This window comes from Denticeps clupeoides, chromosome 4 (genome assembly GCF_900700375.1).
Source record: "Denticeps clupeoides chromosome 4, fDenClu1.1, whole genome shotgun sequence".
Lineage (NCBI taxonomy): Eukaryota > Metazoa > Chordata > Actinopteri > Clupeiformes > Denticipitidae > Denticeps > Denticeps clupeoides.
The window spans coordinates 24,341,653-24,364,496 of NC_041710.1; the positions used below are offsets into that span (position 1 = coordinate 24,341,653).

General features: G+C 45.4%; 2 protein-coding genes across 2 annotated transcripts; one reads left to right on the plus strand and one right to left on the minus strand.

Moving 5' to 3' along the window:
• Positions 1-2,912: 2,912 nt before the first annotated feature.
• rnf150a (ring finger protein 150a) lies at positions 2,913-15,435 on the minus strand. Its single transcript, XM_028976763.1, has 7 exons — positions 14,654-15,435; positions 10,204-10,454; positions 9,494-9,565; positions 9,004-9,086; positions 8,823-8,919; positions 8,397-8,607; positions 2,913-6,156 (listed from the first exon to the last, which is right to left on the minus strand). Exons 1-7 carry the CDS (start codon positions 15,120-15,122, stop codon positions 6,038-6,040), a joined length of 1,302 nt encoding a protein of 433 aa, XP_028832596.1. The 5' UTR covers positions 15,123-15,435; the 3' UTR covers positions 2,913-6,037.
• A 469-nt stretch (positions 15,436-15,904) lies between these two features.
• Positions 15,905-21,617, plus strand: znf330 (zinc finger protein 330). The gene is made up of 10 exons (XM_028978256.1): positions 15,905-15,967; positions 16,268-16,396; positions 16,768-16,787; positions 16,899-16,969; positions 17,045-17,121; positions 17,775-17,901; positions 19,279-19,383; positions 20,527-20,573; positions 20,906-21,023; positions 21,110-21,617. Exons 2-10 carry the CDS (start codon positions 16,277-16,279, stop codon positions 21,382-21,384), a joined length of 960 nt encoding a protein of 319 aa, XP_028834089.1. The 5' UTR covers positions 15,905-15,967; positions 16,268-16,276; the 3' UTR covers positions 21,385-21,617.
• Positions 21,618-22,844: the final 1,227 nt, after the last annotated feature.

Genomic DNA, 22,844 nt, shown 5'->3' on the forward strand with positions numbered 1-22,844 from the left:
TGCCACAGAGGAAAAGAAGTTCTCTACATTCACAGAGAAGGTCCGCTATCTGAGATACAAGTCGAACCATGAACGTACCTTGAACTCCGGCCCACTGATCAGCAGCTGATCAGGATGTCGTGGTCTATGGTATCGAACTGAGGGCCAGGAGAATTAAGACTGATCTTTCCCCTGCGTTGACTGTAAGAGGCAGGTCGTTTCTCTCTCTGAGCAGTGCAGACTCTGTGCTATGAAGGCTTTTTAAAAGCCTGAACCACTTCAGGAATTTTATTACTATTTAAAAGGTTTGAAAATTAAACTAGAACAACTTTCTCTAAAATGTTTGACAAAACAGGAACTTTAGAAATTGGCTGAATTTTTTTTCCTGATCAAGGCTGGGTTTCTTAAGAAGGGGTTGAACAACCACCTGTTTGAAGTCCAAAGGAACCTTGCCTGAGTCAGAGAGGTATTAATATTTGCTGTAATGTCCTCCAAAGGTCTGTTTGAAAAGTTTGGCTGGAAGTGTACCTGTGGCTAGAGCTGAAGTTTTAAGTGTTGACATGTTCGGTCCAAAAGGATGAATAAACTTCTTCAAACTCACTGAAACTGTGTACAGCTACTAGTGGTGGTACAGGAGGACACATCTTAGGTATAATTGACTTTTGAATGTGGTCCATCTTTTCAGCAGAATAATCGGTGCGTTCAGGAGCAACATACCGTATTATATAATGATCTGAAACGAGTAACATAGCCATGGAAAATTGCAGGTCAATAGCCATGCTGCACTTATCCGTCGTATCCTTCTGAGGCACCGTGAGAGATGCTGAATGCACGCATCTTAGTTTTTATATAACAGGTCAAAGATTAGAATAAAAAAAAAAAAGAGAAAAAAAAGACTGCATTTGGAAAATGTAGTGGCGAAAAAGTACGATTTTTGATATTGAAATGTACCAGAGTAAAAAGTCTCCACAAATATAATTACTTTAAAGTACAGATACACCAAACCTACTTAAGTACAAATCACATTTACTTTGTTATTATCCACCACTGAACACACACACACACACACCTCCCCCAGATTTCCCAGCAGATGAGAGAAGTCGGTGGGAGGCAAATCAGAACGTCTTGTTAAATTGTTCAAGCATTAAAGTCCTTCTGCTTTTGCAACAAATTATTTTCAATTGATTGAATAGTAATGTAAATAGGTGATTTATAGAAACAGAGACTCTTATTGTAAACTGACCATCATATTTGTCCAGCTGCCATTGGAAAACTGTTCCTCTCATTATTAATGCTTCTCCTTCTTCCTTTGGCTGCTCCTGTTAGGCGTCGCCACAGCGAATCAGCTGGTCTGGCTGTCCACACAGTTGACCAAAACATTTATGCCGGACGCCCATCCTGACACAACCCTCACCATTTACCCGAGCTTGGGACCGGCAGCAAGAAACGCATTCTTTACCAGTGGCACTATTCAATTATTTTCCTCCCACTGTCTGCAGCTCTAGCTGCGTTTCAGAAGTTATATTTAGCATCTTTGTTTGATGTAGTCACTGTGGTAGGAGGCTGATCGCTGTTCCCAGTGCGCATACCCCGCCCACGAAATGACAATTATTGCAACACCAGTGCCGTTATAAAGCAGCCTTTATCACTGCAGGTCGCACACGTGGATGTGTGTCACTAAACTCACACTCACTTCCTGCGTACTGAGGCTTTTTAAGTTGCCCACAGCCCGAAGGACGATCAACTGACACGACAGGAACAGCGAGGGATGCCAGATACAGAACAACAGTGTCTGAGTTTACTGCCAGATGTTCAATTCTTCTTATAAGTTTAGATGATGACATTAAGCAATGCGAAGCAACCATGAATTCTTTCTTTTGTGTGAATGTTTCATTGTGTTATACTTTATGACCTAATTTACACTTGATGCGCCAATTAATCAACTCTTCCATTTAAGAAACAATCACCTTGTTAAATAATTTGGAACAGACAAGAATGTCTGATTTTTTACTAATGTATTATTGTATTAAATGTTTTATTATAGCCAAACCAGAATTTACAACAAAGCTTAGTGTTTATAGGAATGTCATTTTAGGAATCCACATGCAAACAGCAGAGGGCGCTGTGGCTCTGCCACAACAAAACCCTGTGACAAGGAAGATGTTCCATAAATTCACTATTGTCTCCCGTGACAAAGATTTAAGGTCTGTGCCTTGCTCATCTTGGCGGTAGTACCCTGTAGAGAGTACCCAGGGCTTTTAAACTATATTCAAAATACAGCCTAGGAAGGGTCAGCACCCTTCTCAGATCTCTCATCTCTTGCGGCACATTTTATAGTCCTTCATGGTCAAAAACAAACTACTAGAACAATACAAATACTAGTAACGCTTGCTTTTTATCCATCCAGGGCAGGAAAAAAAAACAAGTTCCTGATGTCAGTATTGTGTGCATGTGTTTGTTAGATGCCTGTGAACCAGATGTTCGGTGTTCTACAGGGACACTGTATGCAGCTGCATCCAGGGATGCATTGATCTGTGGACTCTCTTACTGGACCACTGCTGTGTCTGGGGAATGCAGAGCAGGATCAGTGATGGTCAGTCCATCCCTGGTAATAGGTTTCCAGGATCCATTTACTGAAAACAGGAAGTCTACCCCAGCTGCATCTGAGAGACACACACACACACACACACACACACACACACACACACACACACACACACACACACACACAACCCTGATGCGCCCCTTCTCATAAAACAAAGGATCAAACCCCCACTGACTACTAGTTTTCTTTAAAATTTTTATTATAAAAGAAAATTACCACATGCTGTGTTGTCCCTCATTAACAAATGAACATTAACAGTGGAGCGAGAGAGAGGCGCCGCAGAAAAGAAAGACACAGACAACATCTGAAAAAAAAAAAACTTGCAATAAAATTTATTGTACCTCACAATCATGGACTCATACACAAACAACGTTGTAGTAGAACATCATATCAACACAGCCAAAACATATTTACATCATCCTCTATAACAAAATAGCAATACTGTAAGACCTCTGAATCATTTATACAACATGTAGTAACCCACCCCAGGCCCATGACAATACAAGACAAAAGAAGGGGGGGGGGGATAAAAAGGAGGAAAGGATCATAGAGTCTTATTGTCTACTACAGAGCGACCTGATGGTCATGTGCCATGTCTGATTATGAAGAGCGCTCCTGCTGTTTAGGTTGTGCACTCTGACTAGCTTATTAGAGGGATTGGGGGTTCTGTTTTGGACGGTTTTTCCCCTTGCTGAGAGGTAAAGTGCATTTTAGGAGGGTCAACACAACCGGCCAAAAAGTTCTTTTTTTAATAACACTGTCAATAAACAGAAATTATTACTGGTAACCCACAAAACACAACCTGTGAGTACTAAGAACTTTAATGGAGATTGTGATGGTCACTCTAAAAGACTGTAGTAAGTGCAATTCAAAGCTGTGAAAATAGATTTTTAAAAAGCTATCCCCACATCCCTTTCAATGCTATTTGATTTAAAGGGGACGAGAGTATGAAAAATGGTCTCATGCTGGACGGGTTTATATATATATATATTAAAAAAAAAAAAAAAAAACCCAAAGACAGCAGCATGGCCCTGACATGGGGAAAGGTGCTTCATAAATATTGAACAAATCAGAATCAATATAAGGATCGTAATGGAACAGAGAGGCTGCGGCAATGCTGACTTGTCTGGCGTTTGCTAAAAAACACACACACACACAAAAAAAAAAAAAAAAAACTTTCAAGACCCACCCATCAATCCACCTTCCCTCGTGGTTTCAGGACATAATGGCCCTGCTATGTGACTTTGCACTCTCTTCAACGGCACAGGACCGCCTTGTATTTAAAGAAAGATAGGCCCAACGAGTCAACACTGATGTGCTGCGCTCAGCTACATTAGAAAGCTGTAAAGTATGTATGTGCTTCCTTCATATTGACAGATGTAAAAAAAAAACAAAAAAAAAAAAAAAAAACTTTCAGTCCAACACAAAGGATGTGAAACATTTCACAAATACTGCATTTGTGATAAGACAGCAGAAACCTTTTCAGTTTCTGTGCATCTCTCTCACACAAATGTAAGGAATATCGCTATTTCACTTTTCACCCATTGCAAAATTCCAGGATGTATAGTATTAGCTTAATTTATTAAAAAATAAAAATCCACCCAACCATGCAACAGCCATGTTAATAATTCCAAGAGCATTACAAGGTTAAATAATACATATTGACAATGTTTTATTTAAAGGGAACAATGAGACCGTTCACCTGAGTTCAATGAACGAGGAGGCCTTTCAACAAACTGATAGCTTGATCCTAACAAGTTCAATTAGTCTGACCCAACCTTTTTGATTAAAAAAAGGTGTGTGTGTGTGTGTGTCTCCATGCTATGAATACCACCGACAAATAACAATAGTAAGTACCGAGCTCAGTATGTGTCGGACCCAAACCATCTGTCCCTGGGAGCGCAGAGAGTATTTTCCTGTTCTCCGCAGACATGGAAGCCGCTGGAAACCCACCTTCGAGTCTTTTGAGCACTTCAGTATTAAAATCAAAGAGCAAAATATATAGATATATTAAAACAATGTACATCATAAATTAAAAGGTATATGTACTATATACACACACAATGTGAAACATACAACAATGCCTTATTAGTACAAGCTGCTAACCAGGAGGAAATGTGTAAGTGAAATGAGACCGCTTTGGTTGGCATTTTCAACATCCTCCACTACATCACAGCGCCTGCTCCGTGTGGAGGCAAGGGCAGGACAGAGCGTAAGGAGAAAGGTTGTGCCATTGAGTGCATTTTAACTAATTCCAAAAATTCTAATCATGGCGCTCCTGGTTCATGCAAGGTTCCGTGATGGCACGGAATAAAATACCACACTGATGATCCGTTCAAAAGGAAAATGTTTATGGACGTGGTTCAAAAACAGTCCACTTCACCCAAAGTTGCCTCCACTGTAAACACTTCGCTCAGATTTCAATATATATTTTCTTAGAAAAATAAACTCTTGTACATATTAAAATAGTTATCCAACAGACTGTCATGCTCCTACATCATTTACAAGGAGACCAGCAATTCCAAGCACACATTCTCTGCTGAAGCTCAGCCCATCTCGATCACTCTGTGACTGAAAATATTCGGACCTTAAAATATTTCTATAAGCACAGAGAGATGTACACATCAGCCGCTTAATCAACACGGTGCCCACAATCCTGCAAAACAAGGCTTTGACAACATTTTTAGGCCATAAAAAGCGATGACTAGATGGTAACTGGGTCTGAGCTACCCACATATTGCAGAGCAGGACCACAGCAAGTGGGCAGGTGGAGGGAGGACATGGACGCTGATTGTCACATTAGAGACAGCATCTACAATCTCCTACGTCCCAAATAAAGAAAAGAAACTAAACAAAATGGTGGCAGCTACTGGACACACTAAAGGTTTCAAGATGCACAAGCACAGCCGAGTGTGTGTTTATATATGTGTAGGGTCTACAAAGCTTGACATGTGCAGGAGATGACCTCAGGTCAAAGTTCACCGTGGGCATTCTGTGGATGCTGCTTGGAACACACAGACTTGCCTTTTTTTTTGACGATTAAAGCAAAAATGCTGTAGGCTGTATACATACTAATACCTATAGTTGTATATAAAGAGTTGTGGCGTCTCCATTTGGAATATATATTGGCAGTGAATCTCATACAGGGAAAAGGAGTCGACATTTCCACAGCTGAGAGGGGGGTGCCGGCGGGTACCTCTTACAAAGAGAAGTACACAGGCCAAAAACCGTGAACAGCTGTGATTGGCTGAATGCTCCTCCAGCTTAAAGGAAGAGGGGAACAAGTCTGTGGCTGATAATGTAGCCTTTCAGAATGGACACTAAGAAGAACACTGCAGACCTGGGATGCTACTGTTTGTTGTCCCCCCGCCCCCCAAAAAAGGAGCCATTTCTGTGCCTGGATTGGTCCCCCTCCTGTGGTGCTGTGTGTGTATGCAAAGGTGAATTAGGGGCTCAAGTCTTGATTTCCTCGCAGTCCTGTTCTGCTGACAGCTCGACCTCGGAAAGGCCCACCTCCATAGCCAGGATGAGCGAGGTGTCCGAGTCGCTGCTCAGGGGCGGCTGGTGCTCACCTGTGAACGACAGAGAGGAGAGCTGCAGACTAGGATACATGCAAGTGAACACATACAAGAACTGAACAGAAGAAGTGTGGTAGTAGCCTAGTGGGTAACACACTCGCCTATGAACCAGAAGACCCAGGTTCAAATCCCACTTACTCCCATTGTGTCCCTGAGCAAGACACTTAACCCTAAGTTGCTCCAGGGAGACTGTCCCCTGAAACTACTGATTGTAAGTCGTCTGATAAATGCCGTAAATGTAAGAAGAGCAGCAATGAACCCACAAACAGCGTTGCAGTGTTCATTAAGACTTCTTGGGGTTCATACGACAGCCATTTCCAACCATAGTCTAAAATTAGCATAAATTAGCTGAAAGTGTAGAATTTACAGCCATCTGATCACTGAAAGTGAAGTGGTTTTCAACGTGAAACTCTGCAGCACAGCACATGGTGAGACAACAAAATGTGTCCTCTGCTTTTAACCATCACCTTTACTGAGGCGAGCAGTGTGTGGGAACACATCAGGATTTGAACCGGCAACCTTCCGATTATGGGTTCCGTTTCCTTTCCTGCTAGGCCACCACACTAACTCAAAGCATGTCCTCAGGACTCAATTTTATAATATCACATCAAGGTTTTACAGAGATAAACATATACAAACAAGACAGGACTGCTTGATGGTTATCTGTAGCCCGGAGAGGAGAAAATAACTACCTCAAGCAAACACTTTTGTTGGGCGAGTAATTATTTCTGACAACTCTCGCACACCCTACTTCCACATTCTTTGTATTTTAAATTCCCTCCTGTCTCCTCCACTCATCACACCCCCTTGACACAGCGTGTCAGTGGACACAATTTCAGCTACAGGGTAGAACGTGATTTTATCAAACACTTCCCATGAGCTACTGTGAAAATACCCCCGTTTGTGTTTCCAAGACTCAGGGTGGTGTAATCAACAAATGAAAGTTAATTGACAATTAACCTGCTTATGCCGACTAGTTAGTTAACGGGCACGGTGAAACCAGACGCTCCTGTTAAAAACAGCTTGACTCGAGTTAGAGCATGATTGATGGGATTTGGATCATGACCGGGGCGAAGGGGATGTCCAGACACAGATGAACGTTTTTTACGCTCACACAGGCATGTTCTCGAAGAACAAACCAAATCACTCTGAATCAAAAAATGCATGATTTCACCTGCAGGAATGCAGCTGGTGTTTATTGCAACAGTAAGCACTTCAGACAGGACACACAAATCAAAGTTGGGATGGTGGAGAAATTGCAGAAGCTGCCCCATCCTTCACAAATTCTGCTGTGCAATGCATACACTGCCGGCTCTCACCTCCTAAAGCCGTGTTTGTGAGGCAGAGGCAGCACTACACAAAGGAAGCCTTTACTTGTTCCCTGGCATAGACCACTAATTTAAATTTATTTATTTATTTATTTAAACAGCCAGAGCTGGTTGGCAGGTCCAGTGCAAAGTGGAATTTCAGTGAACAGGAAGTGTCGGATGGGCCGGGGGCTTAACAGCTCAGGCAAATCGGAATGAGCAGACGGACTATGAGCCAACTACCGTGGAGCACACACTGCTTTTATTGGTGTCAATATATTAACATGATTACCGTGTACTTATTTATGAATTCATTTAGAAGGAAGGACTGTAACTCACTTTCAGAAGCTTCTTAATCCATATGCATGTCACACACACACACACACACACACACACACACACACACACACACACAATTCTCTCTTCTCAGTGTGGTAGTAGCCTAGTGGGTAACACACTTGCCTACGAACCAGAAGACCCAGGTTCAAATCTTACTTACTACCATTGTGTCCCTAAGTTGCTCCAGGGGGGACTGTCCCTGTAACTAGGTTGTAAGTCGCTCTGGATAAGGGCGTCTGATAAATGCTCTAAATGTAAATCTACATCCAGTTGTGTGTATGTCTTTCGCTGGCAGGAGGAAGCCAGAACAAGTGGTGGGAAGCCACACCAAACTCTGAACAAACAAAACCTGGACCCAGAATTGGAGGCGTGAGGACACACTGCACCAGGAATTCTGCTCTCCCCAAATGTGCCTGGGCTGGTTTTGGGTGATAGAGTGGGTGGCTGCTAACCTAGATTGAAGAAGGCTGTACATGCTGCCCTACATTGCGAATAGCGCTTCGCTGTGAAAATAAAAAAATTGCAATAAGGCAGTTAATCAAGAATTGATGCCACTGGTGTGGATAGTTTGGTTTTTGCGGTACTCACTGCTGGCAATGTGGTTGCTCTCCATAGCCTGAGCAAGGGGGTCGACCTCATGGTAAATTTGTGGAAGGCCTATCGTGCCCACAGCAGGGTCCAGTACCAGAGAGCTTTCACTCAGCGTCACCTCACTCGCTCCAGTCACTGGGTTGGTAGGCGGCCCGCCCACAGAGTCTTCATAGTCTGGGGGGATGTCATCTGAACAGTCAGCATTTGGCTGGAGGGGAGACATAGACCATTAGCATTAGAAGAGAGACTAGAAATGGCAGAAATTGCGGCAGACAGACACTTTATGTGGCGTTTTTTTTGTACAGAGCTGCGGCCCTCCAGGCATTGCGTATTTGCTGTGTTCACAAGCCCCCGCCTAATGGCACACTTGACATGGTGACTCAGTGTCTGGAGAGTGGAAGGAATGCAGGGGCAGGTGCTCACTGGAATTCCCAGAGCTTTGAGGATGTTCATCTTGCACATTGGGCAGGTCCTGTGGTCCTGGAGCCAAGGATCCACACAGTTCTTATGGAAGACATGCCTGGATGGAGAGAGAGGCATACTTATTTCGATGTTCAACTGGTACATAAACACACAGGAAATGAAATATCTTCAACAGTCCAACCTGCATGGCAATATCCTGACAACATCATTTGGCTTGTAGCCTTCAATACACACTGCACAGTTGTCAAAGTCAGACTCTGTTTCCTGGAAAACATTAAGAAACATGGGGTTACTGTGGTTTTCTATAAATGGAAACCCAACAGATGGGTAGAGAACAGCAGTAAAATGCGCAGAGCATGTCTGATGTGAAGAACAAACAGTGATAAATTCCATGGATAAGAGAGGAGACATGGAGATGACAGAAATAAATCAGGAGCCATTCCATAAACCTTCAAGAAAACTGCAGTAATGGAAGGCATTTCATTCGTTTTAAACAACATTTGTTATCTTGAAAGGCCACATAACAAACAGCAAAGAGTCGAGTTCAAAAATACATGGCACGATGTGTCTGGATGTTCTATTGCCTCCCAGAAATCCCTCATTTGTGATAGTGCCAGCGTTCTACTGGAAACGATAATGTCAAGTATAGTCTTTTTTGATTGAGGACGTACCTTGTCTCCTTTCCTAATAGTCCTCACTTGGAGCTTGCTAATGGCCTTCTTGGCTGCATCTCCCAATCGTCTCTGCATAGAAAACAAGAATGCATAAATTCCGTGGCAGCCCCATAAAGACAGTGTTTTGACCCTAAATACCAACACCAGCCGATATAACGAAAGCAGACCAGTCCAAAAAAAAGAATTATCAGTCCTGCTACAGATAATGATCTGATTACTGGAGCAAAATGTCATCCTGATTTATTTCTGCTTCTGGGAGGAGGGTGTGAATAATGGGTCCGAAGAACAACATTATGAAAGTAGGACTGCATGTGACAGATGTCAGAGGTACCAGAAGAAAAAAATTCTAAAATAAATACGCCACCGGTAAAATAGACGAGCAGCTAGTTATGAGGAATGACCCCAGTAATGATGTTTAAAGGTAAAATAAGAAGAACAGAGCGAAACAAGTACAACGTGTGACCACATGTCATGCTATTAATTTCAGCTTCTGATGTATCTGGTGCACGCAGAGCACGGATGGAAACGTATACACTTCATCACACTCTGGTCAACTTGACCCAATATCCACACCCAGTATTCATCCAGGCTTCTACCCTGCAGGACACAGTCTCAGAATCAGTGGAGTTTTCGGCAGCTCCTTATTTAAGTCATATTACTTTTTTTCAAGAGGACAGAATGGATTTATTACGACCAAATAAGTTTACCTGGTTGCGGTCACGTGCATTGGCATAGCGGAACCTCTGGATGTAGTAAAAAACCAGCCAGGCCAGGGAGATGATCATGAGGACGATGAAGGAGATGGAGACAAAGACCACTGATGTCCGGCTCACATACTTTTGCAGGTTCCGTGTTCCTATGGTGATGTACATGGTGACGCTGATGTTCCGCTCCAGAAGGGCCACGATCTCCCTGCCTTTGGGCTCCGGGATCATAATGGCAACAATGTCGCCCGTGACTGAGGATACAGAGACAAACGTGATCAGGTCGCACGTTGTATTAGAGTGTGACACAAATAAGACACAACAGGAGCACTGCAATCGGTAGACAGTAAGAGACCAGCAAATACTGCATATAACACTGTCAGAATTCAGCTGATAATATGGAAAGAATGAATATTAACCCGGCATGTTAATAATTGAACAGTATTCTAGGTAATTATTTGTTTCAACGAGGAATGGACAGAATTGCACTAGAGCGTGTCTCTAACAAACGAAAAACAAAATAAATACCCTGCGGCCCCGTCTACCACATCCCAGCAACACACACTGCAGCTGCCCATCACGTCGCATCTAGGCTGCTGGCTAGGAGGTTCGATTGGTTGCCTGGTAACCAGGCTGCACTGCAGGCACATCAGTCAGGTCAGATGAAATGAACACAGATAGATGTCAGATATTACATACATGCCATCAAAAAAAATCTGCTTTTCTGAGTCGGCAGCTGACTGCAGTTTAAACAGTCAGCCCGTACGGAGCATTTATTGCACTGGACACCGCGGTAAGCGAAACCAGACGCACTACACCCGTCTTCCCATCTGGACCGGAGCTACTCAGAATTTATGGGTCTAAAGTGGTCCATTAACAACCTTGTTTCATGGTTTACTTTCTGAAGGACCTCATTAGCACTTCAGAAGACATTACACTAGCTGGAAGTCAAAACTTTAAAATATGCCCGGTGCCAGGGCTAGCAGGAATTGATTGCCCTGACTTGGCTGACCTCAATGAACAATGATGAAAAACGTGGATGTCACAAAGACAAGAGACTCGTTCCACAGAAACAGGGTCACTTAAAGATATTTGAGGGGGCATGAATGCAACCTGGTAACCCATCTGTAAAATCTAACGACAAGGATGACTTTCGAGCACGCTTGCATGGGGAGGACCACAGACTCATCTGAGAAGAACCAGAGCTGACGGCACAATCAATCAAAAACAGAGGTTTTGTGGTATGAGGGACAGGAGGTTATGCCAGATTGTAACCCATCTGATAAGCTCGAAGCGACCGCTCAAACAGCATGGCTGACAGCATCATTTAAACAACACACTCTCTTTAGCAAAAGGACCAAAAGAATAAACCTTTGCATCTGGTCCACCGCGAAAGCCTCTTGGTTGATTGGTGAATGCCTGGATCCAGGAACGTTGATTGTTTCCATCACATCCTGCCATTAAAAATGCAATCCCTCCAAGGAACAGAGAGAAGTAGTAAAACCTCCCACTCGCTGCCATTCACGTTACACACGGTTAACCCAACCCAGCCCCGCCAATCATCGCCTCCTCTTTTTCTTCTGTTGTTCTGATCCTGAACTTCACGAGTCACGGAACCGACGGCCTGTTGAGAGGGGCTAAAAATAGCTCTCGGAGAGGAAGACTGGGGAGCAGGTCAGCGCCCTGGGCTCCGCTGCGCTGGCGGCGCTCGGGATGCCGCCACCCCCCTGGGAACTATATTTAACTTCATACAAGCCATGGACATACAAACCATACACACACCTGATCTAGCATTGTGCCTTGTTGGCAAGTCCTCTCATGTAACGGTACAGCATGCAGTTCATAACTGTGGGAGACGCTACTCAACGCTAATTTTAAAAAAAGTGGACCAAAACTATCCCAAAGAATTGAATACTACAATGAGATGTGGCTTTTTAGTATTTTCCAGGGCCTCACATTACTCTATTAAAGACATGTGGATATTATTTCTCCCTTTACAGACACACACAACTTCAGAAGGGTTTGAGTGTGTGTGTGTGTGTGTGGGACCATTTCACAAAGCTGCCTTGACGCGAGATTGGAAACTCTTATTAATGCGTACGATTTCTGCAAGTCAGCAAGACTTCATATACAGCCATCTGGAGAGCGGTTGGAGACGGTCCAGGACGCTGGGCGAGGACCGTCTTAGAAGAGGAAAAGGTCATATCTTAAGTAAAGAGCCAAAGATCGGTTTTACAGTCAACGTTTCCCCAAAATGACAAGAGACCAATAAAACCCCCCAAACCCTTTCCAACATTTCCCGGCCTGTTCTCACACGAGCGTAGTGTGTAGTACGTTACAAGCACGGTGAAGTAATGTGGGCTTGATTTTTTTCATATTAAGACACATTAATACCAACTAGTTTAGCGGAATGTTACACTTTTTTTTCCAGTTCTTCCGGTAGTGGCGCCCCCTGGATTGATGGGGCGCACATTACCTATGCCACAGGTCGGCCCTGCCGAAACGCGAACATGAACTACACTCGGTGGATTTAAAACTCACCGTACCGTCTCTACGGGTGGTTTTGTGCTTTTATAAACCGTGCTTTTATTAGCTTTAAGACACAGCTAATTGATTGAGCTCAAAAATAAAAATGCACAAGGGACCAAAATAGTGTCCTAAAAGCTGACTGTCTGGTTTAGTGCTGAGCTCTGCGTTTCTCTGGTGGCCAGAGAACGGGGATTATGTGGAGCCTGCCTGATAATCACCGAATAAAACACACCATGCCACGGCAGACCACCACAGCACAGTTAACAACTTCACCTAACAAATGGAGCGGTGGCCTAGTGGTTAAGGAAGCGGCCCCGTAATCAGAAGGTTGCCGGTTCAAATCACGAGCCGCCACTGAGAAAAGCAGCGTCCCCACACACTGCTCCCCGGACGCCTGTCATGGCTGCCCACTGCTCACCAAGGGTGATGGGGTAAAAGCAGAGGACACATTTCACTGTGTGCACCATGTGCTGTGCTTCGCCTTATTTTATTTATCACTTTATTTAAATGTTGAGATTTCCATCACAGAAGTGAATATTCCAAATACTGGCTTGAAGACTAAACCCACGAAGCATCACCCCACAGAAACTAAAGGAGAGCAGTGTCATTATTCGCCATGGATGCCGCCGCCGTACGCAGCAACAGGCCTGCTCACTGCTCCCAGCTGCCAAGGGGCGTCTCACAGTTCCACTTTAAGACAGACAATCTCACACTGGCAACTTCAAGGCTCTAATGAATGAGCGTTCTGATAGGGCACATATGGACATAGACAGCTTTGTGCTGCGTCCACACAAAAACGGCAGTGTGCTGCTGCCCCAGATGGACTGCTGGGGCCGCAGGAGGGCGTCTCGGCCGCCGCCTCATGGCTGGGGAACCACGGCACGCTCGCTGGACCTGGCTTTTAGTGGCGCTGCACTTTTCTCACGCCGTCTTGTCATCCTCTCGTCTATTCGTTCTCCCTGGTCACCTTTGAAAGCCTCGATTTGAACGAGGGCCGCGGGGCGAGCAGCCGCATGGCGGATGTCTGTCCTCACCCGCTCATGAACAGCCACTGGCGCAGCTCACAGACATCCTCACGGAACAACAGTTTTACGTTGCTTCCAAATAATCTCTGCTAAAATTTAATTACAGAGAGAGAGAGAGAGAGGTGTGCATGCATCGTAAAAACCCCGCTGGGCCCTGGATTAATTGCTAATAAGAGTTAATTGAGCAGCTTTTCATTTTCTCAGGCAACAAAGCAGGAAGTAGCCTGATTAGACTGGTGGACGTTTCTCAGGGAGTGGGATTCAGTCTGGGGCCACGTACAAACCGCGGTCACGGGACTACAACGCGCCGGTGTTCGGGGCAGACCGAAATCCCTCCTCGGTTCCACATCCCATTTCAGTATGGAAAGAAAGAACTGGGAGCAGCATGACTCCGATCCTAAAACCTCCTCGTGCAGCAAACTGCATCCAGTACAAAATCTTAAAGCACGCAGAGCCCAGGACTTGACGTGGTAGCAGCCTAGTGGGTAACACACTCGCCTGTGAACCAGAGGTCCCAGGTTCAAATCCCACCTACTACCACTGTGTCCCTGAGCAAGACACTTAACCCCGAGTGTCTCCGGGGGGGACTGTCCCTGTAACTACTGGGTGTAAGTCGCTCTGGATAAGGGCGTCTGATAAATGCTGTAAATGTTTACGTGGGATAGAAAACGTTTGAAAAGGGGAAGAAGAGCGAGGGTGGGTTCTGAAGCCATATAAGGAATTACATCTCACATTAGCCTGGATCTGGCATGAACGTTGATGGCGGGCTAACAGCAAATGGACCGAGACGAAGCCTACAATAAAACCTGGACCTCTTCTTCCACAGCAAATCGCGGGCTCTCTGCAGCACCGGCACACGTGTCGGTGTGAACAGGGCACCGCACGTAATGCCTCCTCACCCTGGTCCGTGATGGTTACGGTCTCGTTGGCGTTGCTGGAGCCCACGTTGAAGAAGACCACCGCGGACGCGTTGTGCACCGCGGCCAGGCGGATCTTGTCCCTGTACGTGCAGTTCCCGCCGAGCACCAGCGCGATCCACGTCGCGTTGGGGCCGCCGCCGCCGCCGCTGCCGCCGGGGAAGCGGGTGTTGGGGTCGCAGGCCTGCCTGTCGTGCGGGGCGGCGGGCATGAGCACCACTCCCCGGGCCTCCCGCTTGGGCGAGTGCTCGCCGTAGCGGCCACACTCCGTCTTCTCCGTCCGCAGCTCGGACGTCAGCGGGTCCAGATAGGTGATGTTGACGAAGGCCGTGTACCACTCCTCCTTCTCCGCCACGGTGAAGTCCAGGCACAGCAAATGCACGAAACAAAAGGAGAGCAGCCATGTTGAAAGTGCCAGGCTGCGACAGGCTTGTATCAGGGACATTGCCATGTTTAATTCCCCCTCCGGTTGGCTTAAGCGCCGCCTGTGTCCCGCTGCCCGGCGTCGGTCCCCGTAGAAACAAATAAAGCTCCCGAAGCGGCCGCGTCAACATTCGCTGTTGCTAGAAAGCGACTTGCCGAACTCCTCCACCATGTCGATGCAGCTGTCCGCGGCCGGCAAGGCTGCCAGATGATCTTTTTCGGGGGGAAAAAAGAACAGCTTGCGGATCCTTGGTTCTTAAAAAAAAAAAAAAGCACGACAGAGAAGGAGTTCTCTCGAAAACAGGGCAACCTGAAAAACAGTCGCTGCCTGAGCTGCTATTCCTAACCCATCTGTGTGCGCATGCGCGCGTTTTACGACACTACCGATCCGCGCGGCGATGGAATAAAGGATAAACTTGACTTTTTTTAAAATCCAAAGTATTTTTTAATACACATATACAATTTCAAACGAGAACAAATGAACACCAAGCCCCAATGCCAATGAATTGTGTCAGTGCCGAATCCGTACCACTTGGTGGAACCGGATAGGTAATGGTACGGATTGGGTACCGAAACGCCGAACCAGAACCGCTGCGCATGCGCGGAACCGATCTGGTAAGTGGTAAAAATACTTAAAAAAAAACAACAACAACACAGAGAACAACGTGTGTGTGGTTTGTGGTGCAAAAGTACAGTAGTTACCCATGGCCCAAGCTATTGTGTATGTTGCCACTGTCATTTAATTATTAATCATTGTGGCCTTGCTTTGTTAGGAACAAAACGAATAAGTACGAGTTTCCGGTCGGATTTGTTTGCAGGATGCGCGACTAGTTGCTAGCTTCCTGTCCGCTAAGCGAAGTTTACTCGGATCAGGTCAGTTTTGCCGTACGGTGCTACTCATTGATTTAAAAAAAAAAAAAAAGCAAATAACAGATAGCAAACCAACTGTGTACCCTCAAAAGTTTTTTGGCGTGTGCAGCGGACGTCGCCTTGCCGCGTCCAGCTGATTTTCTGCTGGACTCGCCAGAAACGTATTACTGATGATGTTCGTTATAATAATCGCTATAATAATGTCGGACGCCGTGAGGGACGCAGTGTTCACGACCCTCAGACACTTTCCCGCAGCTCGCTGGCCGCGCATAATGTCCCGTTTGTTCGCCTTTTTTTTTAAAGCGAGCGAAGATGCCCAAGAAGAAGACCGGGGCGCGTAAAAAGGCGGAGAACCGCAAGGAGCGCGAGAAACTGAGTCGCGCAAACCGGGAACACGTGGACGTGGCGAAGCAGCCCTGCAACTCGGCCATGGTGAACGCCTCACAAAATCCACCGCGCACCGCACCGCGTTCACAAACCCCCATTTATATATATAAAAAAAGACCAGCGATCTTCCACAGCGGCCTCACTAGATACTGCGCCGCTGCTGCTGTGCAAGAGGCTAGTTTGATCGCTTCTTTAATGACGGACTTAGCATCCATAGAACATAATGTCCATTGTCCACTCTGTACATATTCAGGTAAATAAGTCACTTCCATCTAAATGACAATAAACATTTGAACGTCAGTGTTCCTTGTTCATTATGCACGACCAGTGGCTAAAAAAACAACAAAACACATTGTTTCAAAATGATCTCTATCATGTGTATTATCATTGAAATGAGACACATCTTTATTTTTCAGGAATGTGACAAATGTCAGAGGTGAGCCTGGTTTGTGCACCGCATCCTCGTCTTACTCTCATCTGTGCTTTATTTTGTGCACGCGCCGCGTTCCTTTAATGGCGCTCCACATGTGCTGTTTTGCTCTGCCAGGAGACAAAAGAACAGGGCGTTCTGCTACTTCTGCGCTTCGGTCCAGAAACTGCCGATGTGTGCCCAGTGCGGTGAGTGAGTTTGGGATCCCTCGCTGAACTAGTGAGGCATACTGAGCCGTCATCCACTCTCTGTTTGAATCAAAGGCAAAACCAAGTGCATGAAGTCTTCAGATTGCGTCATCAAGCACCCGGGGGTTCACAGCACGGGAATGGGCATGGTGGTAAGTGAAGCAGGCTGCTAAAATCTCTTCATTTTGTACTTTTCTGAGAGGGTGAAAAAGAGACCAATGTGGAGGCCACTTATTTAAGAGAAATGAGGAAATGCCTTCTGAAACATCATTGTTACATTTGCTAGCGGTTAAGGAAGTGGACCCGTAATCAGAAGGTTGCCGGTTCGAATGCCGTCCCCACACACTGCTCCCCGGACACCTTTAATGGCTGCTCACTACTCACCAAGGGTGATGGGTTAAATGCAGAGGACTCATTTCATCATGTCACCGTGTGCTGTACTACACAATGACAATCACTTCGCTTGATAGCGTTTCTTTTAGTTTTAAAATAGTTCTAATGCAGTTGATGGATGCCCACATGCACAATGTCAGTGTACAGTGTGCATTTACAGCATTTATCAGACGCCCTTATCCAGACAGTCCCCCCCTGGAGACACTTGGGGTTAAAAGTGTCTTGCTCAGGGACACAATGGTAGTAAGTGGGGTTTGAACCTGGGTCTTTTGGTTCATAGGCGAGTGTGTTTCCCACTAGGCTAATACCACTCTAATGTCATGCTGTCTAATTAGTGTGAAAATCACTTTCTTTTATTGCATTATATTTCAGGATAAGCAGGTTTTTTTAGACCTTTTTCCTTATTTATTAGGGTGCAGTGTGTGACTTCTGCGAGGCATGGGTCTGCCATGGGAGAAAGTGCCTGAGCACTCATGCTTGCATGTGCCCACTGTCTGACGCTGACTGCATCGAGTGTGAGCGCAGCGTTTGGGAACACGGTAAATGTAAAATATCTTCATGGCTCAGGCATTTCAATGATGTCCATTAAAATGCCCTACTTGGTTAGATGCAAGGGTGAAAGTAGGCTGGAATGTACGTGGTACAGCTATTGTATTATGGGTCAGCAATTTAAAATTTCCATTTGCACCGTTTTGCACACTGAATCCCTGAAGCTTCTGAATTGTTTCCCTGTGTACAGTTGAGGTCAAAATTATTAGCCCCCCAGTAGGGGTGCACCGATACCACTTTTTTGGAAACCGAGTATGAGTACTTGCATTTCAGTACTCGCTAATACCGAGTACTTAATAAAAACATTATTTAAATTTACAGGTAACAGCTTTAGTCGTATAATTTAACAAATAAACACATGCGCTATAGCCTGGCTGGTGTGCGAGCCGCAGAATTGTTTTGCATGCATTGTGTTAAATGCGCTACCTTTTTGAGCCTCCTCTGGACAACGGCTGACATGCCTCGCCTTCTCCCAGCTCTGAGCTGGGGGCGGGGCCTGGGGCCGGGCACTGGGGCCTGTGATTAACCCCTTACACGCCGCTCAAACATAGACATTTCTCAGACCATGGTATCGGTCCCCGGTATCGGGGGACTTTTAAAGAGTACTTTAGAAAATGTGGTATCGAGGCGGATACCAGATAGCGGTATCGGTGCATCCCTACCATTCACCAGTGCTATTTTGGCCTAGCTGGTAAGGAAACGGACCTGTAATCGAAAGGGCTTGAATACAGAGTTGCCGGCTTTAGTCCAAATCGCCAAGGTGCCACTGAGGAAAGTACCGTGCCCACACACCGCTCCTTGGCCGTCTGTCATGGATGCCCACTGCTTACCTAAAGCAATGGATTAAATGCAGAGGACACATTTCACTATAAAATTATTTTTAGACTTGCTTTTATCAAAAATAAGCCATGCAATTTGGACCAGCTAGAAGAAGAACGGGCCAAAATCCCTCAGGAGACCTGTGCCAACCTACTAAAGAACTACTGTAAGAGATTGGTATCCGTTGTGGCTCGGAAAGGGTTCACTACTGACTATTTATGACCAGGGGGCTTATAATTTTGAATGTCTCATTTTTCAACTCTATCGTTGGTGTATCTTAATTAAATTTAATGGGCATTGGAAAAAATACTCTATGAATAACAAAGTAACACATTTGTTTTTAATTGTCATTTTCACGGAGAAATCAAGATTGTTTAATTTCATAAGGGGGCTAATAATTGCGGCCACAACTGTACAACTTGTACTAGAAAAATATTTGAATTAGCCCAGGTTGGCTAGGAGACAAATGACATTGTGGGTGTGTAAATGGGTGCTGTTGCTGTTATTCACTCTAACCACAGACCTGTGATTCTTTCCATTCTTCGCAGGAGGCAGAATATTCCGCTGCTCATTCTGCCACAATTTCCTTTGTGAAGACGACCAATTTGAACATCAGGCCAGCTGCCAAGTTTTAGAGGCGGAAACTTACAAATGTGAGTCGCCTGCGATGGTGTCACTCACTGTGTCAGTCAGTGGTGTTGCATCCACAGTTTTCTTCCCTCCGATTTTAGGGTGGTAGTTGCCTAGTGGGTAACACACTCGCCTATGAACCAGAAGACCCAGGTTCAAATCCCGCTTACTACCATTGTGTCCCTGAGCAAGACACTTAACCCTAAGTTGCTCCAGGGAGACTGTCCCCTGAAACTACTGATTGTAAGTCGCTCTTTATAAGGGCGCCTGATAAATGCCGTAAATGTTAACCTCTGACGTCATTTACAGCATTTATCAGATGCCCTTATCCTGAGCGATTTTCAATCAGTAGTTACAGGGACAGTCGTCTTCCCCCCCCCCCCGCCGGGTTCAGGCACAGTTTCAGTCATTGATTTGTCTGGCTTGGCTCAGTTCTGATGGTGCTCACGTGGTAAAGGAGCGGTCAGAATGATTGGTAAAAGTGTTTTTTGCATGTTAAATTACATTATAATAATAATATTGCAAATCTCTGCCAACGTCGTCAGGAGATGTATTTTAGTTATCCCTAAAATGAATACTGATGAGATGAAACGGGCTAGCCTGTGGCGATTTAACTTTACACTTGTTTGTTTTTACCTTATGTTTACCAGGGCTGTAGTGTTGTGCCCTTTATTCAATGGATACTCATCAATTTCTAGTTTATTTTGAAGTACTACCCACCCACCCACCCACTCACCTTTCTTGGTACGGCTGTACTATCTTCATCTCAGCATGCTGTACAAGCAATAAGTGGGCAGACAAGTGACCAGATAAAAGCAGGGATGGATTACTGAACACGCCTACCAGGCCCAGGGTCTCGAGAGATCTGGTGCTACTGGAAAATATAGGATTATACTGTGTCTGTTAATGTCTGCATGTTGTCCATTTATTTCCACAGAATTTAGCTTATAAGGGTCTACATTTTCACAGGGGAGCACACCCATGGACCCCACTTGACAATGATGATCAGAGTTATTCTATATCAGGGGCCAACAAGTTATGTGTTGCTGCTCTAATCCCAGGCATAGAAAAGAATTAGGTTTTTCCCCTCATTCCCAGTGTCAACCCTGAATTCATGCAAAGTAGTTGACATGCATTCTGATATTAAAATGTTCCACCCTTTTTAGGTGTTTCTTGCAACCGTCTTGGGCAGCATTCCTGTTTACGATGCAAGGTATGTATAAATACTTACACACCTATTTCAAGCAAAGATTCTGAGAACATATGCACAACCAAAGTTTGGATGCACGTACTCTGTGGTGGTTATGGAGACTTGAAAATCCGCTTCATGAGATGCTTATTAACATGAGTGAATGAACCTTCAGGACTGGTGGAAACAGTCCCTGTCATCTTAATTTAAGAGAAATCACCTCACATCTGTTATTTTACAGTTGCATGTCTTCAGTATTGTTCTATAATATAAAAATGAAGCCTTTTAAATGTGTAGGTGTGGCCAAACAAACTGGAAGTGTATATGTACAGAGTCTGAGGCTTGTCTTGTTCTAGGCATGTTACTGTGATGACCACGCTCGAAGCAAAGTGTTCAAACAGGAGAAAGGCAAAGCTCCACCCTGCCCCAAGTGCGGCCATGAAACTCAGGAGACGAAAGACCTGAGCATGTCCAGTGAGTTCACTTTCACACGCGTTATGGCAATGGATGTATGACCGTGTGGCGCTCTTCAATAGTTAAAGACATTTCTCTGCACACAGCCCGCACTGTGAAGTTCGGCCGACAGGGCGGTGCCGACGAGTATGGAGCATCGGGATATGACTCTTACTGGAAGAGCTCGGCATCTGGAGGAGGCGACCAGGATGAGGAGGAGGATTATGGTGACGAGGAAGAATACGATGATGACGAGGACTATGAAGATGATGAAGAAGATGAGGAGGAGGAGGAGGAGGATGGCGAAGAGGAGCTGGCCAAATCTCTTTCTGATCTTGGCGTCGAAGGCAGAAAAGCAGCAGAGGCAGCGACTAAGCCATAGTGCTTCATCTTCCCTAGGGGATTTTAATTCGGTGTAACAAGCACACCCTCTAGATTTACTTGTCGTTCTCAGTTCAAGTTTTAATTTATCTAAGTGAATTGATTATTTATTCCCAGCATAACATTCTGCAGGCATTTCCTATGCTTTGTGTTTTTGATGGGCAATATTGATGGCATAAACCTCATCCCTGACTACATCTTCCTTGACTTTGCTATAAACATGGTTTTCGCTCACATACTTCTCGTTCATTTCACAACATACTTCCTGTCCAATGTGAGACTACATGTATGTCCATTTCTTCCCACATGTTTTAAAATATTCCCCATCGTCATTACCAGAGCCATGACAGGTGCCCGGGGAGCAGTGTGGGGGGACCGTGTTTTGCTCAGTGGCACCTTGGTGCCTTTACGAGTCAGCTTCATCACTAGGCCAACCACTGCCCCTAACCTTAATGTGTCCACCACCAAGTCAAGCACATGTGCATCAGAACTGAAGCGTGGATCATTTGCAGAATGTGTTCCTGTCTGGTGAATCGTTTTGTGGATGGGTGATGTTCTGCTGGGATGCTACTTTGAACAACCACTTGGTGGAAACCGCAGTGTCCTCGTTCACCAGGACACAACTAAACAATCCAGTCAAGCATCAGTGGGATGTCCAGTCCTCACTTTGTACAGGAATGAAATGATCTGCTACCTTCAGCGATATAGCTTATTTCATGTTTCAACAATGTGTTATTGCCTCTCTCTTGAAGACACTTCAGATGAAAGATACCATATTAATACAGTTATCAATATCACTACTACCCTCGTACACATTGGAAATCGCATATTAATATCTCACCAACGTATAACTATTTACTAATAATAAAACGACATGGTATGATAATTATAATTGCAGCAAGATGTACATTAAATAGTACTGATATTTCGACCTTTTTGCATCCAAGCACAGCACTGTACTGCTGCCATGTCGCCCCTGTTCCTGTTCCACACATAATCACCGGATAAAATATAATAAACTCGTGTAAAAAATCACCTCGTTTAACTTGTCACGTGGCCGTTCTCTGTGCAGCGCTGACCGAGCACGATGGAACGAACTGTTGTTGGAAAGTCGCGTCTCCGACGTGAGAAACGAGCGTGACGGACGCGCGCGCTGCGCCTTTAACCTGGTCGCGCGCTCGGTGCGCTCGCGACGCGCGCGTCCGTCACTCGCCTCTCGCGCTCCGGAGCGACGACGTGAACGCGGCTCCCCGGCGGACGCCCGCTGCCCGGTTACGAGGGGAAAATGTGACCTGTCGCCGGGTCCAGCAACCGCGCAGATGACCGGCGGCCTGCCCCCGTGTTTCCTCCTCTTTCTGGCGAAGGGGCGCAGAAGGAAGGCAAGTGTCACCTCGCGCACCGCGACAACGGCAACGAACAGCTAGCACACCGAGCCCGGCTTAACTCGGCTTAAAATGCGAC

Bases quoted from the DNA above. Each gene is read 5' to 3' on its own strand.
- rnf150a (XM_028976763.1), bottom strand. From the start codon at position 15,122: ATGGCAATGTCCCTGATACAAGCCTGTCGCAGCCTGGCACTTTCAACA. The intron at 8,608-8,822 runs GTGAGCACCTGC...TCTCCCCTCCAG, and splicing joins TCAAAGCTCTGGGAATTCCA to CCAAATGCTGACTGTTCAGA. The intron at 6,157-8,396 runs GTGAGTACCGCA...TGTCGTTCACAG, and splicing joins GAGCAACCACATTGCCAGCA to GTGAGCACCAGCCGCCCCTG.
- znf330 (XM_028978256.1), top strand. From the start codon at position 16,277: ATGCCCAAGAAGAAGACCGGGGCGCGTAAAAAGGCGGAGAACCGCAAG. The intron at 16,970-17,044 runs GTGAGTGAGTTT...TTTGAATCAAAG, and splicing joins GCCGATGTGTGCCCAGTGCG to GCAAAACCAAGTGCATGAAG. The intron at 17,122-17,774 runs GTAAGTGAAGCA...CTTATTTATTAG, and splicing joins GCACGGGAATGGGCATGGTG to GGTGCAGTGTGTGACTTCTG.